This window comes from Topomyia yanbarensis, chromosome 1 (genome assembly GCF_030247195.1).
Source record: "Topomyia yanbarensis strain Yona2022 chromosome 1, ASM3024719v1, whole genome shotgun sequence".
Classification (NCBI taxonomy): domain Eukaryota; kingdom Metazoa; phylum Arthropoda; class Insecta; order Diptera; family Culicidae; genus Topomyia; species Topomyia yanbarensis.
This window is the reverse complement of record NC_080670.1, coordinates 71109870-71127834: the sequence shown is the minus strand read 5'-3', so window position 1 is coordinate 71127834 and position 17965 is coordinate 71109870. Positions and strand designations below refer to the sequence as shown.

The following is a 17965-nucleotide window of genomic DNA, read 5'->3' as shown; positions in this document are numbered from 1 at the left end:
CAAGTAGCATCTTTCAAATCACTCTAAGCACCTTGACCACACGATACTGAGTTCCGTGTTTTGGATAGTAACAGAATCTGTACGATTTTTTAGTGTGTTTTATGTGCAGTTTTCTTCCAATACATAGTCAAATGAAATTTGAGTATGCAGTGTTTGATTCGTGTACGGAGGGAACAAAATAAAGATGAACTTTTAATTAATATTCAAAAAAAAATGCATGTTTCTTAAGCTATTCCCTGTACAGATAGTTTCTGTGCCTAGTATCAAATAGAATTACAACCATGTTTGCAGTTATTAGTAGTTTATTATCAGTATTTGTTTTTATTGAAAGTAACATGAAAAACAATTTAGTATAACCATGACATTCACCTACAGTGTCCGCTGTTCCGGGACAAAACTATTCTGTGTGGCGTTCTGTTGATGCGTTTGGCTAACTGAATTTGTATCTTCACTGATGCAGATCCACTGTCCTTCGTTACTCTCACGCCACAAACTGATCTTGTTATCTCCCCCTGATACAGCTAAAATGTTACCCGTCAGTGACCAGCTAACGTTCCACACGACATCATCAAAATTATTCAAAATTGTTGACTGCCAATTCTGTAAATCATCACTGGTCCAGATAACAACTCTTCGATCCTGGGAACAACTTGCGATTTGATGCCGAGGAAGTCCAACATTAGGAGCCCAGGCTACATCACGCACCCAATCTGAATGTAGTTCAAGTCGTGCGTCTTCCTCCCAGCGATCACCCTCTTCCTTCCATATTTTAACAGAATTGTCGCAACCTCCCGTCACAAGGCGCTTCACGATAAGGCTTGATTTACCCTGTCTTTGATCAAAGGCAGGCTCCGGAACTGTTGCGGGACACCAACTAACTGTGTTGCAACCGATGCTATGAGCGTTAGCTATTTTTTTGGAATCCCAAGTGCCTGCTTCTACATTGGCAGTTAAAACGGAAACTGACCCGTCCGAACTTCCACAAGCTAAGATCAGTCCATATTCCGCCGGAGCCCAAGCAACAGAATTAACAGAAGAATCATGATTGCTATATTCAAACCATTTGCTCCAATCACCAGGTCCGGCTTCCTTCCAAATGATAACCTTACGATCGTATGAGCACGACGCAATAATGTTACCATAACGAGGATGAGCCCAGGCCACTTGCCAAACTGGCCCACCGTGACCCTTCAAGTCTGCCGCAAGTGTTTGAGCTCCACTTTTTATATCGAATATTTTCACCGAGTTGTCCGATGAGCAGGTTGCCAACCGTAAACCGTAGTAGTCCACTTCAGCACCATGGATCATATCTTCATGGCCAGTATCAATGGTATTCACCACAGAGACCATTTTCTACTCCAGATGGAACAATTATAAAGTAACTTATTCTTCCAAAATGCCTCGTAGCAAGAATAATTCAATACTGCGAAGCTCGACAAAGTAGCAAATATTTTGATTTGACGTGGAAGAAAAACTCCACTCCAGCCCAGTAAAGTTCAGCCGGAAATGAACTGGAATTCTGGCTGGTTCCAGTTCGTCCACGGGCTCCAGTGACACAACCGATTCTAACTACACGCTTACCGGCCGTTACCTAATTTTGGGTAGAATCCTACCCAAAATGGACTAAAGTGCATCTCCTCACTTTTGGGTAACAAGCTTTGAACTTAAATTTTGGGTAGTGTGAGGACTACCCAAAGTTTGGGTTACAGATAACCCAAGCGTTGGGTACAGAGCGGGTAACCCAAAGTTTAAGTAACGATGAAATAATCCAAAATTTGAGTAACGAGCGGATAACCAAACATTTGAGTAACGCGCGGATAACCCAACATTTGAGTACTGAGCGGATAACCCAAAATTTGAGTACTGAGCGGATAACCGAAAATTTGAGTACTGAGCGGATAACCCAAAATTTGAGTAAAGAGCGGATAACCCAAAGTTTGAGTACTGAGCGCATAACCCAAAATTTATAACGAGCGGATAACCCAAAATTTCTGTAACGTTCGGATAACCCAAAATATAGGCTTCCAATATATATTATATGGATGCTTGGCATTCGCACTAAGAACAACCATCAATATGGGTATCATTTGAAAAGTAGCCATTCGTAGAAGCTGTAAATTGATGATTGGCGCCATTTTGAAATTCAAGATGGCGGCTTTCGGTTACCACAAAACACTTGAAACTACCATAAATATGGGTGTCATTTGAAAGGTATTGATTAGTTGAAGGCGAAAATTGATGATTGGTGCCATTTTGAAATCCAAAATGGCGGCTTCCGGTTATCACAAAACACTTGAAACTACCATAAATATTGGTGTCATTTGAAAGGTATTGATTAGTTGAAGGCAAACATTGATGATTGGTGCCATTATGAAATCCAAAATGGCGGCTTCCGGTTACCACAAAACACTGAAAACCACCATCAATATGGGGGTCATTTGAAAGGTAGTAATTGTTAGAAGACGAAAATTGATGATGGCTTCCGGTTACCATAAAACACTAAAAATCACCATCAATATGGGTGTCGTTTGAAAGGTAGTAATTAGTAGAAGGCGAAAATTGATGATTGGCGCCATTTTGAAATCCAAGATGGCGGCTTCCCGTTACCACAAAACACTTAAAACCACCATAAATATGGGTGTCATTTGAAAGTTAGTAATTAGTAGAAGGCAAAAATTGATGATTGGTGCCATTTTGAAATCCAAGATGGCGGTTTCCGGTAACCACAAAACACTAGAAATCACCGTCAATATGGGTGTCATTTGAAAGGTAGTAATTAGTAGAAGATGAAAATCGATGATTGGTGCCATTTTGAAATCCAAGATGGCGCCTTCCGGTTACCACAACACTGAAAACCACCATCAATATGAGGGTCATTTGAAAAGTAGTAATTAGTAGAAGATAAAAATCGATGATTGGTGCCATTTTGAAATCCAAGATGGCGGCTTCCAGTTACCACAAAATACTGAAAACCACCATAAATATGAGGGTCACTTGAAAGGTAGTAATTGTTAGAAGGCGAAAATTGATGATTGCCACCATTTTGAAATACAAGATGGCGGCTTCCTGTTACCATAAAACTCTGAAAACCGTCATCAATATGGGTGTCGTTTGAAAGTTAGTAATTAGTAGGAGGCAAAGATTGATGATTGGTGCCATTTTGAAATCCAAGATGGCGGTTTCCGGTTACCACAAAACACTAAAAATCACCATCAATATGGGTGTCATTTGAAAGGTAGTAATTAGTAGAAGATAAAAATCGATGATTGGTGCCATTTTGAAATCCAAGATGGCGCCTTCCGGTTACCACAAAACACTGAAAACCACCATCAATATGAGGGTCATTTGAAAGGTAGTAATTAGTAGAAAGTGAAAATTGATGATTGGCGCCATTTTGAAATCCAAGATGGTGGCTGGTAACAAAACACTTAAAACCACCATCAATATGGGTGGTTACCCCTCAGGTTTAAGAACAATTATTCACTAGTGGTCTATCCCCCATACGCTTGCTCATATGTCAGTGGCACCATAATTGCAAATGTGGCCACAGTTCCAACTACAAATATATTTGAAATGAATTAATCATCAACAAAAAACAAATAAAAATGAATGCACAATTAAAATACTTGTCTCTTAGACAGCCAGAATTCTATATTATATTCCAGCCGGTATGACTGAAGTCAAATGGAATTGTAGTGGCTCGGAGCTCGGGTAAGCTACAGTCTTGTTCAAATGTTCCGTATTGCTCGATGTATCTGAAGTCAATAACCGAGATGACGTTGTTTCACCGGTGTTGACTATTGGAAGCCTCAGTTTGACATGACTGAATAGTTTCCTGAAAAAAAAATGTTATTATATATACGTTATACCACAACCGATCATCTTAACCATACCTGAAGTCACCACGCAGATGCGAGGTCATCTAGAGGCAACCAAGGCCCATAGCAACAGGTGGAATATCGAAACAAGCCACGCGGCTCGCTACCAACGAGTTGCCGATCCTCGAGGCAGCACGTCGAAGCCACGTGAACGGAATCGAACGACAGCAAGGAGTGCAGAGGCAGCAGAAATAATCTATAAAAAGTGGTAGAAATTAAATTAGTCTTATGGCGCTTTCGTTTGTTCTTGGTGCTACACAGGTGTAGTGCAAAAAAAGAGATAGACTGATTACACTCAGGTTTGAATGAGTGTAGCACCGACTACACTGGTGTAGTGCAGAGTCAAAAACGAAAACGCCATTAGTTTATCTTCCAGTATAACCACAAGTAATAGTGAATAAATGTCGTTTCCACGCCCTTGATAACAACTTATATTACATGCAAAACTGTTCTTATTTACTTACCAAATATTTTGAGGAGAAAAATTTCTTCAATTATTTATTTGTTTTCCGTTCGTTGGCAACAAAAAGTGCAACTCGATCATCATCTGCAAAACGAAACGCGTCAATTTTTACTTTTTAGTTTGTGTAATTTTGCAACATTTTCCCTTTAGATAGATTTAATAGGTGTTTGAAACAAGACGACCTAAAATGCACGGAATAAATTCTTCGATGTCGCACGCCATATTCTTTAGATTCGGAGTCACAGAACCGAATCAATTTTGCAACCCTGGGGGTATTGATGACAATGCTTTAAATATACGATTCGATTAATAGAATTAAATTACAGGACTAGATTTAAAATAATAAATATCCTTACCTATCCAACTGCTCCGGAAAACGATGCGAGGCTACCAAAATTTGTTTATATTTCTTTAACCGTATCCAGGCCTGCGTTGACGATTTTCGTTTTCTCAGTTTTCTCAAACCACTCAAAAGAAATATCAAACTGGGACGTCATCAAGCGGTAAGTGCGGTCAAATCTGAAGGGACATGAGCCACTCATTATAAAAGTGTTAAATGTATCACTATTTGCTATAACTTGTTCGTACGATTTACGTTTTGCCTTTCTCAATAGAAAAACTGCTCTGAAAACCGTCTTTTCAACGGAGACCCGGAGGCTCGAGTGACATATACCATTCGATTCAGTCCGTCAATTCTCTGTGTGTATGTGACCACAATCTCACTCACTTTTCTCAGAGATGGCTGAACCGATTTTCATAAACTTAGTCTCAAATGAAACGTGTATCCTGTAGGCTGCTATTGAATTTATAATGGATCTGACTTCCGGTTCCGGAGTTACAGAGTGAAGAGTACGATCACGCAGAAAATGTTGATTTTAAAAAATTCTGTAATGAATGTATAAAGGTGAAAACTTTTTCAAACTGGTGCCACATCTACTTAGATTTGTAGTACTAGGTCACTAACAGCCATTCAAAGTCTCTTTGGTCACATTGGCCACCATCGTCGGTTCCGGAAGCCCCGGCGGAAGTATCCAAATTAAGAGTTACAGTCTCATTGGTTTTTCGGAGATTCGACCAAACTTGGTCTCAAATGAAAGGTGTTTTATCCCCTTAAATGGCTATTAAATTTCATCTCGATCCGATTTCCGATTCCAGAGTTATGGGTTGTGGGGTGCGGTCACTAAGCAAAATCTGTTTCAAATCGAATATTCTAGGGGAATTGTATTGACCATTAGAAGGTAGAAATTGAGCAGCTTCTAGTGCTGCGAGGGAAGCTCCTATCTTTATGAAAAAAGAATTCGTGTTTCTTAACATCACTGTTTTCAAGAAAAAATAGTTTTGAAACCCTACATGCACAAGAAAAACTTTGGGAATGAAAGGGTTAAAAGCAATAGATAGATGATTTGAAAAAAGGAAGAGCGTCAGTACGATGATTTCCATTTCACCGAATGCTAGTTTACGAAATGGATGATTCTAGAAACATAGTTATTTTTAATGGTACTATCGAAGTACTTAGAAATATAGGGAAGATCCGATATTATCAGCCACCGATATTGTCTGTGCCTGATTCAGTCTACCCCCGATTTTTTAAGTGCATTGACCCCATTCTGTCACCTCTTGCATGAAAATTTGTTTGATGGGCTCTATCAAACAAACCAAGTCAATCGTCTTAGATTTCAAAATGGCGCCAATCGTCGATTTTTGGCTTCTACTAATCAATACCTTTCAAATCACAACCATATTGATAATGGTTTTTGATGTTTTGTGGTAACCGAACGCCGCCATCTTGGATTTCAAATGGCTCCAATCGTCAATTTTCGCCTTCTACTAATTACTACCTTTCCAATGACACCCATATTGATGGTGGTTTACGGTGTTTTGTGATAACCGAAAGCGGCCATCTTGGTTTTCCAAATGGAACCAATCATCAATTTTCGCCTTCTTCTAATAACTACCTACCATTTTGGGTGTGATTTTCAGTGTTTTGTGGCAACCGGAAGCCGCCATCTTGGATTTCGGAAAGGCACCAATCATTAATTTTTGCCTTCTACTAAACACTACATTTTAATTGACACCCATATTGATGATGGTTTTCAATATTTTGTAGTAACCGGAAGTCGCCATCATGGAACTCAAAATGGCGCCAATCGGGATCTTTAATTTGGAAAAATTATGTCAGTGTTTCATATGTACTGATAGCGGGTGTCCTCACGAGTACACTCATATCATTCTTAAACCTTAATTATTCTTTTCTGATTTTTAAATTTAAAAAAACCAAATTAAATTCAACCAACAAACTGACAGTTGTTCTACTAAATGACGTATCTGCAAATATTTCGTTCGCCTCATTGTCAACCGGGTCAGCACCCCACACGGCATTGAGTTCTTGTCGGCCAGTCTCACGAACACCAGGGCAGCTTACTGGTTGAAAACAATCCCATTTACTTTTGCCGTCTTTGTTTACTATTTTCCACCAGCTTGTGAAGTAGTATTTGTGTCATGTGACGTCTACGTACATGAGCCGTAGAAAAGTCTATGATCTGGTACTTTTGCAATCAGCTAGCAGCCTGCCATCCCAAGTTTCATCTGCAAACTATGGTAGATCTGATAAGGCAACCTATAGAGCTGTGCAAGTCGCATGGGTTTGGATGTGTTATTGTCGTAAAAGGAAACAAACTAAAACATGTTTTTTCAATAGTTTTGGGCCTAAAATTGAAAAAGGACTGAGATATTAACTCACGGTACTAATATGCATCAGAAAATGCCTTAACCCGCACACCCCTAAAGATCCCTATTATCAATTTTTGCCATCTACTAATTACTACCTTGCAAATGACACCCATGCTGATGGTGGTTTTCAGTGTTTTGTGATAATCGGAATCCACCATCTTGGATTTTTAAATGGCTCCAATCATCATTTTTTGCCTTCTAATAAACACTACCTTTCAAATGGCACCTATATTAGCGGTGGTTTTAAGTGTTTGGTTGTAACCATAAGCCGCCTTCTTGAATTTCAAAAAACGCCTATCTTCAATTTACGTCATTCAGAAACTTCCCAACTGCCATTATCCAAAAGGAAATGTTACCCGAAAATTAAAAGAAAAATCTGAAAGTAAACGCAACACTTTTTGGTTCTAATCACCTACATTTTTTAGGTGAGCACACGCAGAAAAATAATTATTAAAGTCGAATAAAATGAGGGTTAAAGCAACAAATTAATCAAATTGTTCAGTGTTCAATAAAAAATGTTTGTTAATTTAAATAAAACAATTGTTGAAATAACTCTGAATAATTTATTGGTTCAAACATGAAAAAAAGTTGAATCAAAAAAATGTTTTATTGATCTCATCATAACAACAATCGAAACAAAAATACAAATTTGTTGTTTCAATAAGTCCGTTTGGTTGCTTTAAACAATACAAATATTTGTATCAATACATATCAAACATTGAAATGAAAAAAAAACTATTTTATCAATTCAAATTGTACATTTCGTTGTTTTAAATATAAGAAACGTTCAAAATAATGGTTTTGAAATGTTGAGTCAACACCAATTTTGTTGCAAAATGTAATTATATTTGTTGCAGGGTATATAATTTCAACCATCGCTCCTTCACCTGGTACATTCGCATCAACTTCAGTAGTAACAATCGGTATATTTTCCGTGACACTATCGAGTGTCTACTGTTCATCTGCAGAATTCACTTATTCTGGGCCAATTTCAGTAGCATCTATAAGGACTATTTAAGCGTGAAAAAACATCGCCACTGTCGCTGTAGCCTGACGAATATCTCGTACTACTAGAACTGTGTCTTCTGCAGAGTTATTCTATAAAATGAAGTTGAAAGCAAGCAAGACTCTATGGATGCGATCGTCTCTGTTCTATTCTTTGACGCGTCGAAAAATCCAACAGCAGATTTTTCGTAGCATTCGTTGTACCTTCAAATGAATAAATTGTTCTCAACTCATTGCGCAAGACTAAATGATAAGTAACTTACCACTGAAGAATTTTGTTATGTTTAGAACCTTCGGCATAGCGACGGCCTACTCGCGTAAGACCATTACTTCCGCGGGATGCTTTTGCTCAGTTAGTTCCTCGGTCAAATGCTCGCTTGATATCGACTTCGAACGACTCAACGAATCCGGCAGTAATGCCAACTTGACCTTTGTTGCTATTGAATCCAACAAATCGCTGGAGAGTATATTTTCTTTAGGATTTTGTTTTCGATGTAACGCATCAAAAACAAATTACTTTCGATCGCTTCAGAATTCGATTGTTTGTCGCACGTGTAAACAATGTTCTTATTAGTTAGAACAAACTTTTATCTCTTTGTTTCAATCCAGCAAGGATTGTCGAACTAATACAGGAAGACTTTTGGAATCAATCAGACGCATGTTTATGCTTCAATCACTGATTTATTTGAAATAAACAATAATTTGGTTGATCTTCGAAAAACACAGATAACAAAACCTGTAAGATTAATGTAATAGATATTTTGGTTGATCCAACCCAAAAATCCATTTTAGTTTAATAAATTCCTTGATTTAAAATGAAAATTTTATCTTGATTAAAAGTGAAGAAATAATTTGTGGAATTAAACATAGATAATTCTTTTTCGTGCATTTAGTCACTTTTTCCCATCTTACGGTGACCGTCGTCACTCAAAATGATTATTGGAATCGCTCTGCCAGGTGACTTCTGTCACCTTGGGTGACTATAGTCACCTAAGTGACAGCGGTGATCGCTTTTTCGCTCTCACCTCACCAAACTAGGCGAGGTGACGCATCATAACGGTGAGAATACATTATTCTGTTTTTTAAATTTTAAACTTTTGTTTCATTAAACCTTTAGTAACATTGGAACCTTTGTTATTTTCAATCATTTGCTATATTCGACCTTTTATCATTCAACATTTCGTCGCATCTTTTAGAATTACCCCGTTTACTAAATTCACACCGCTTGAGGTTTTTGCCTGCTTTTGATCAATAGACTCGAATTAGAATTGTTGCAGCCTGGAACATTTGGCATATAATTGCCAAACTGTATCGCTTTGTAGCTGCTATTGTTACTCATTACTTTAACCTGCGTGTGTCAAGGGCAACAAATGTCAATCTAATGGGCCCATCATATGTAAGAACGAGAAAATATTTAATCACCGCTAGCCGCTGCCATTACCCTCTAGTAGTTATATTCTATTTTAACTCTAGCGATATGCATTTCAGACATTTCCAAAAAATATGAATCATCAACGTCCCATCATGAGTTCAATGTGTCTTTCGAGGTCCGATCGGGTTTCGGAATGATGCGGTGGCCGCTATTTAAGTACTATGAGCAACTCAACATGAACCCACAAGCAAAAAATAAACAACGTTTCAGTACTCACCGACTCATGTTTTAGATCCAGCGCTAATTGCTTTATCCTAAGTTTCTAGGCTGAAATAAATTAATCATTAATTTTAATTGAAATTATTGCATTATGCATTATAATTACCATTCTTTTCCAGAGCCACTTCATGCAATTTGATTCACAACAATAACAATGGCTGTCAAAAACATTACCTACTACTTTGTTTGAAATGGACTACCCAAAATATAAGTACAAAGCGATGAACTTGAATTTGAGTAGACGTCATTATTCAATTCCTACCCAACACGAAGTTCACAGCGAGCAACTCAAATTATGGGTAATCGCCATGTTCAAATTTCTACCTAATTTTGGGTTGCCCATGTATAAACTTTCCAGTGAGCAAATTTAACCCAAAAAATAGGTAACTTTGATTTTCAGTGTAGAATCGGTTGTGTCACTGGAGCCGGAGTACGAACTGGAACCAGCCAGAATTCCGGTTCATTTCCGGCTGAGCTTAACTGGGAGGGATGACTACACGTTCGTTCAAAATTACACAAAAATAAATGGCCATCTATCCTTGTAAAGTTCAGCCGGAAAATGAGCCGAAATGCTGGCTCCCACTAAGACGTCCAAAAAATTGTTTCAAAATCGTTCAACACGGGTCCAACGATGGACGTTTGTTGAACGGTTATTTGGACGTTGTCCAAATTGGTCCAACGAACGTCCTTCATTGGACGATTTTGAAACCAACCGTTCTTAGAGGGAATTGATTGTCACTGAAGTCGGAGTGCACGCTAGAACTAGCCAGAATTCCGGTTCATTTCCGACTGAATTTTACTGGGTGGGTGAAAAACAAACCCACCCAGTAAAGCTTAGTCGGAAATAAGCCGGAATTCCGGCTGATTCCAGCTATGTTGTTTTTGCTTGAAGTAAAACAGTCAGCCCAGTCAAAAAAGGTAAGTTGCTGGCTAACGGAGGGCTATTTGCCAACTCGGATGTGCTAATTGCTCTTTAAATTGCCAGCAATTTGCTGGCAATTAGGGGGCTATTTCAAATGCAACATCTGGGCGATTTGCCGCCCTACTCGCCTTCAAATCACCCCCAAATCGCCCACGGAAAGGGCCATTTAATCGCCCTTAGTTGCCTAATATGAAAATTATAAATAATACTTTCGGATTCATTACCTACTCACATAAACACCACCAAACTATACGAAAAATCAATGGCGAAATTGATAGTGCACACCAAAACCACAGAGAACAGACATCCATGATCGAACAAAAATATTTAAAAAAACGTGTGTAAACATTTGAATTAATATATTAAAAACACTAGCGCCGCCACACCAACCTATCCCAACTATCCGTCAAATCGATTCCGGAACCGGTTCGAAATCCTGGATGGATTCTGCATGGAACCTAGCTCAAAGAAAACAATCGATTCCGACTCTATCGGTTGACGCATTTGAGCTAGAATTCATGCTGGAAGTCCGAATCGGTTCCGGACTAGTTTGACTGGGTAGAGGAATAACCGCTGTCAATTCTGTCGCACTCAGCCACGAAAAAACATGACGACAGTAGCGCACCTGGTTTAGATATCCAAACTACTTTCGAAACCGTTAGAGATTTTACACAAGTTGAATGCTGAAGATGGACGTCTGTTCTCTGTGCCAAAACATACCACAATCTGACGTTCATTAAGATTTTAGGTCAGAGATCTTGTTCTACTATACTTACTATTCCACAATTTCCCACATTCGTTGGCTTAATGTAGTGCACGAAACGAACAAAATTCAAGCGAGAACATGGCAATTGTTAAAAAAAACAATTTTAAGCTTAAGCAAAATATGAACCGCCATGTTTGAAAAACGCGAAAAACAACCAAGTCCATTTCAGTAGCCAGAAAATTTGTCTAAGTATTGAAATTGACTTTAAATCGCATTCGCAAATTGCCTTTGTTCCTACCCAGTGAGCAAATTTTCTGGCAGAGACCGCTCTGCTAGATTTCTGTAAGTCTTGGTTTGGCAGCCCTGTCAGATTTCTGCGCGTATCCTGTCGGGTTAGTTGAGCTAGGGCGAACTCGGTTTCGCTCGCGTTTTCTGACAAATTTTGACAGGAACCGAGCAAAACCCTGGCATAACTCGGACATAAACTGTGCAAAGATCCTGGCAATTCCTACCTGGTAGCACAGAGAACAGACGTCCATCTTCAGCATTCAACTTGTGTAAAATCTCTAACGGTTTCGAAGGTAGTTAGGATATCCAAACCAGGTGCACTACTGTCGTCGTGTTTTTTGTGGTTGAGTTCGACTGAATTGATAGCGGTTTTTCCTCTACCCACCCTCTAAGCACAGAGAACAGACGTCCATCTTCAGCATTCAACTTGTGTAAAATCTCTAACGGTTTCGAAAGTAGTTTGGATATCTAAACCAGGTGCGCTACTGTCGTCATGTTTTTTTGTGGCTGAGTGCGACAGAATTGACAGCGGTTATTCCTCTACCCAGTCAAACTAGTCCGGAACCGATTCGGACTTCCAGCATTAATTCCAGCTCAAATGCGTCAACCGATAGAGTCGGAATTGGTTGTTTTCTTTGAGCTAGATTCCATGCAGAATCCCTCCAGGATTTCGAACCGGTTCCGGAATGGATTTGACGGATAGTTGCCCACTGAGACGTCCAAAAAATTGTTTCAAAATCGTTCAACACGGGTCCAACGATGGACGTTCGTTGAACGGTTATTTGGACGTTGTCCAAATTGGTCCAACGAACGTCCTTCATTGGACGATTTTGAAACCAACCGTTCTTAGAGGGTGGGATAGGTTGGTGTGGCGGCGCTAGTGTTTTTAATATATTAATTCAAATGTTTACACACGTTTTTTAAATATTTTTGTTCGATCATGGATGTCTGTTCTCTGTGCTCTAAGAACGGTTGGTTTCAAAATCGTCCAATGAAAGACGTTCGTTGGACGAATTTGGACAACGTCCAAATAACCGTTCAACGAACGTCCATCGTTGGACCCGTGTTGAACGATTTTGAAACAATTTTTTGGACGTCTCAGTGGGCAGTCAAACGGAACCGGTTCGGACTTCCAGCATGAATTCCAGCTCAAATGCATCAACCAATAGAGTCGGAATCGGTTGTTTACTTTGAGCAAGATTCCATCACAGAGAACAGACATCCATGATCGAACAAAAATATTTAAAAAACGTGTGTAAACATTTGAATTAATATACTAAAAACACTAGCGCCGCCACACCAACCTATCCCAACTATCCGTCAAATCGATTCCGAAACCGGTTTGAAATCCTGGATGGATTCTGCATGGAATCTAGCACAAAGAAAACAACCGATTCCGACTCTATCGGTTGACGCATTTGAGCTGGAATTCATGCTGGAAGTCCGAATCGGTTCCGGACTAGTTTGACTGGGTAGAGGAATAACCGCTGTCAATTCTGTCGCACTCAGCCACAAAAAAAAACATGACGACAGTAGCGCACCTGGTTTAGATATCCAAACTACCTTCGAAACCGTTAGAGCACAGAGAACAGACATCCATGATCGAACAAAAATATTTAAAAAACGTGTGTAAACATTTGAATTAATATATTAAAAACACTAGCGCCGCCACACCAACCTATCCCAACTATCCGTCAAATCCATTCCGGAGCCGGTTCGAAATCCTGGATGGATTCTGCATGGAATCTAGCTCAAAGAAAACAACCAATTCCGACTCTATCGGTTGACGCATTTGAGCTGGAATTCATGCTGGAAGTCCGAATCGGTTCCGGACTAGTTTGACTGGGTAGAGGAATAACCGCTGTCAATTCTGTCGCACTCAGCCACAAAAAAACATGACGACAGTAGCGCACCTGGTTTAGATATCCAAACTACTTTCGAAACCGTTACGGCCAATTTCTTCACTTCCCACTGAGACGTCCAAAAAATTGTTTCAAAATCGTTCAACACGGGTCCAACGCTGGACGTTCGTTGAACGGTTATTTGGACGTCGTCCAAATTTGTCCAACGAACGTCCTTCATTGGACGATTTTGAAACCAACCGTTCTTAGAGGGTTGCGTGAAAACCAGTTTTCAGCGAAAACCGGTTTTCGAATGGTTGGTTTTCAAAATATGCCTTTCTTCACACTGGTTTTCGAACTGAAAACTAATTTTCGGAAATGGGTTTCCGCCGAAAACTAGGTTTTAACGAAACCCATTAATTCGAGGGTTTCGCGCGCAGAAAACTGGTTTTCGGGTTAATTTTATTTCTTCACAAAATATTTGTTTACATAGATTCTGCCATTGATAGCAAACTTTGTGTTCTGAGTGGAAGAAGGATGCAATCTGTAATCAATTGGGTGTTGTTTCCAGAGCTTTTTCATCGTCATATTATTGATATGGATTGGATATTTAGAGATGAGGATGTTGACAATGAGTTTAATGTACGACGACCTTATAGCACAGAGAACAGACATCCATGATCGAACAAAAATATTTAAAAAACGTGTGAAAACATTTGAATTAATATATTAAAAACACTAGCGCCGCCACACCAACCTATCCCAACTATCCGTCAAATCGATTCCGGAACCGGTTCGAAATACTGGATGGATTCTGCATGGAATCTAGCTCAAAGAAAACAACCGATTCCGACTCTATCGGTTGACGCATTTGAGCTAGAATTCATGCTGGAAGTCCGAATCGATTCCGGACTAGTTTGACTGGGTAGAGGAATAACCGCTGTCAATTCTGTCGCACTCAGCCACAAAAAAACATGACGACAGTAGCGCACCTGGTTTAGATATCCAAACTACTTTCGAAACCGTTAGAGATTTTACACAAGTTGAATGCTGAAGATGGACGTCTGTTCTCTGTGCTTATAGAATACGCCTTCAAGTTACAATTAATAATTGGGACGATTTTGATTTTTACTGTCGTTTTCGCATGACTAAACAAACCTTTATTTCTGTGTTGAATTTGATCGCACCGGCTTTGCAACATCCGCAACCACGGTAATGTTTATTTTCTTCAATTGCATTTTATTGTATTTTAAAATGTTTTTTTTTTCTAATTTATGCAGCTCCAGATACATAACTCCTGAAGTGCAATTGCTTATTTTATTGAGATTTATGGCATCAGTAAGCATGCAAATTGTTGTTGCAGATGTAGCTCGCGTTTCACCAGCCACAATTTGTCGCGTTCTGCCTAAAGTATGTATGGCATTATTGGAGTATTTGACGACGTACGTAAAAATGCCGGAAACTAACGGAGAACGTCAAGCAGAAGCAACCGCGTTCCATTCAATTGCTGGTTTACCTCGCACGATTGGAGCCATTGACTGCACGCATATAAAATACAATCTCCAGGTGGTCGAATGGTAAATTATTTCTCCGTTGTATTTTGTGAGAATGCACAAATTCTTTTTGCAGAGTGAGGTTTTTCGCAACCGCAAAGGTCACTTTTCGCTAAATGTACAAACCATCTCATCGGCAAACCTGAAAGTATCGAACATTGTTGCACGATGGCCAGGATCAACGCACGATCAAATCATTTTTCGTCAATCACAAATCCATAATCGATTCGAAGCTGGAGATTTCGGTCGATATATTTTAATTGGTGATTCCGGTTACGCTAACACATTTTTCCTGGCTAAGCCATACACTGCATCCCACGATCATCCACAAATAGTGCATGATCGTGGGATGCAACGCTATCAAACAGATATTATCAGTACCAGAAATGTTGTTGAACGCCAATATGGAGTAATTAAAAGGCGCTTTCCAGTGCTTGCCTACGGGATGCGGGTACGTGTGTAAACCGCGCAAAAAATTATTGTTGCTGCAGCTATACTACATAATATTTGCATAGATTCTCATGATCCGCAATTCGATACGACTGATATCGAGATACTGCAAGAAAATTCTGATACAATTCCACCTATAAACGAAGTGCTATATCGCAGGCGAACGGCAAGGGACGAGCTCGTTGCTTCATATCGAGATGAAAACTAATTTGTTTGCGTTTAAATGATTTTACTCTCGTCAATAAAAGTAGCAGGGGAAATGAAAATAGAAACAGAACAGGAAGTGGATGTAAATTATAAGTATACTATCGATTCACACCTTTATAATATACACTCTAAACTCCGAGCAGGAACTCACAATCGATCTCGTTATCGGACGGGATGACAACCGGCGCCGGCGAATAATCCATATCATTCAAATCATCGTATTCGATCAAATTTCTCATTTCTTCGAATCCATAGTCGTGATTATTGATACTGTCTTCCGTTGAAACGCTACACATTGCAACTGTTTCTGTACAAACTTCAGCAATTCTGGCATTATTTTCTAGTGCTACGACTGATGATGATGGCAGTGTTGTTGCTAGTTGCATTAGCAAAGCAGCAATTGCCGAGTTCCAAAACTCTTTTTTCTTCTCGAACAATATGTCTTGTTGTTGTTTTGCATGGCGAATGTCAGCAATTCGCAATTCACTCTCATTTTGCCAAATCGATAAGCGAGTAGCATAACCTTTTTGTATCGCTGCTCTATGAATGGATTGCATCTCTTCGTGTTGTTTGATTACATCCTCGAGAAACTGTCGACGGCGTCTAACCAATTCCTCTTGCTGTATTTGTAATGTTGCAGTTTGTAAATTGTTAGCTTCAGTACAATTGCGGGGTCGGCGTCTTTGCTCGCTAGTCCTAAAATACTGCTGAGATTTTCGATGACTACTTGGTGGATTTCTTGTGTCACTGATCAGTTTCGTTGTGGCGATAGCTGTAACAGCTGCCATATCCGTATCAGCGGAATCAGATACATTAGCAGCAGTTGTTATGGAAATATTTGTGTCAGTTGTAGAACCCAATAAATTGTCTGCTGTTGCCGTCATCGTATTATTAAACGAGACATCGTCCGTTAAGTTTATACCGAGTTCCACACTAACCGCTTCCATCGGCAACCCATCTGTGTACGGTGTTGGCCTCGGTGAAGCTCGCTGAGAAGTATCGCTATTCTCCCTTGCTGATGAAGCGTTTTCGTTTAATTTTGTTTGTCGCGATCTGTCCACATTATCAGTGCTATCACAATCATATGACATCAAGCCATTAAAATATGCTGAGCCGTAATGGCTATGCAAAAACATCAGTGAACCAGTCATTTTAATGTGTAGCTCTTTTGGCATCGGTGTAGGCAAACCACCGTCCGTTTGGGTGTTGTTTCTCCGATTCCATGCCGAATACATGCGCAACTCATACATAACTCGCTTGAATCGGGCTTTCAATGTTTGCATGTTACGTTTGTTCTAGAAAAGAAAACAAAAATAATTAGAACATATCGCCTAGCTAAAATAGTACATTTTTACGCTTGTTATAGCCTGAAAGTCCGCTTCAATAGTTTACCACTCGTGTTCTCTTTGTTCCTTAGTACCCGCATTTGTCCTTTTATTTAAAATTGCACCAGTTCCATGCTTTAAAATTAAGTCGCACAAAGTTTCGGTCTCGTCTTGAGTCCATGGAGTCGATTGCTTCCTTTGTGGTTTGCTATCACCACCATCTATCTCAAGTTTGCGTTTTACCATTACCTGTGTATAAAAATACAGTTCATTTATATTGAATTGAAAGAGATAAAAATATAAGTACTTTGCCTTCCTTGAACCGAAAACAAATAAATTAGCAGACCGATATTACCGAAAATACAAGCAGACTGCAAATGTTTTGGCCTGAGGTTTGATTAATGTCAAAATCGTAAGATTGGAGTATGTTCACAGCTTTCAAAACCGTTTTGTACGCTAAAACTGGTTTTCATTAAAACCGGTTTTGGAATTCGCGAAACCTGCGACTACAATCGAAAACTTGGTGAAGAAATGTAAATAGTTTTCATTTTTTTCCAAAACCGGTTTTCACGAAAACCACACGAAAACCGGTTTTGACTGAAAACTAGTTTTCAGATAAGTGAAGAAATCGGCCGTTAGAGATTTTACACAAGTTGAATGCTGAAGATGGACGTCTGTTCTCTGTGGTTAGAGATTTTACACAAGTTGAATGCTGAAGATGGACGTCTGTTCTCTGTGATTCCATACTGAACTCATTCAGGATTTCGAACCGGTTCCAGAATGGCCCTCTAAGAACGGTTGGTTTCAAAATCGTCCAATGAAAGACGTTCGTTGGACCAATTCGGACAACGTCCAAATAACCGTTCAACAAACGTCCATCGTTGGACCCGTGTTGAACGATTTTGAAACATTTTTTTGGACGTCTCAGTGGGGGATTTGACGGATT

The 17965-nt window shown here is 39.4% G+C and overlaps 1 protein-coding gene and 2 long non-coding RNA genes across 4 annotated transcripts; all 3 read right to left on the bottom strand.

Annotated features, from left to right (window-relative positions):
- Window positions 1–284: 284 nt before the first annotated feature.
- LOC131677894 (protein SEC13 homolog) lies at window positions 285–1517 on the bottom strand. Its single transcript, XM_058957990.1, has one exon. It carries the CDS (start codon window positions 1348–1350, stop codon window positions 370–372), a length of 981 nt encoding a protein of 326 aa, XP_058813973.1. The 5' UTR covers window positions 1351–1517; the 3' UTR covers window positions 285–369.
- Window positions 1518–3396: 1879 nt separating this feature from the next.
- LOC131677896 (uncharacterized) lies at window positions 3397–10130 on the bottom strand. 2 transcript variants are annotated; one of them, XR_009303451.1, is made up of 5 exons: window positions 9834–10130; window positions 9726–9775; window positions 4343–4425; window positions 3894–4074; window positions 3397–3835 (listed from the first exon to the last, which is right to left on the bottom strand). It is a non-coding gene; the product is annotated as an uncharacterized LOC131677896 (long non-coding RNA). The 2 variants fall into 2 exon arrangements; XR_009303450.1 differs by having other exon boundaries at window positions 3398–3835; window positions 9726–10130.
- Window positions 10131–16917: 6787 nt separating this feature from the next.
- On the bottom strand, window positions 16918–17450 carry LOC131677898 (uncharacterized). Its single transcript, XR_009303453.1, has 3 exons — window positions 17327–17450; window positions 17050–17268; window positions 16918–16989 (listed from the first exon to the last, which is right to left on the bottom strand). It is a non-coding gene; the product is annotated as an uncharacterized LOC131677898 (long non-coding RNA).
- Window positions 17451–17965: the final 515 nt, after the last annotated feature.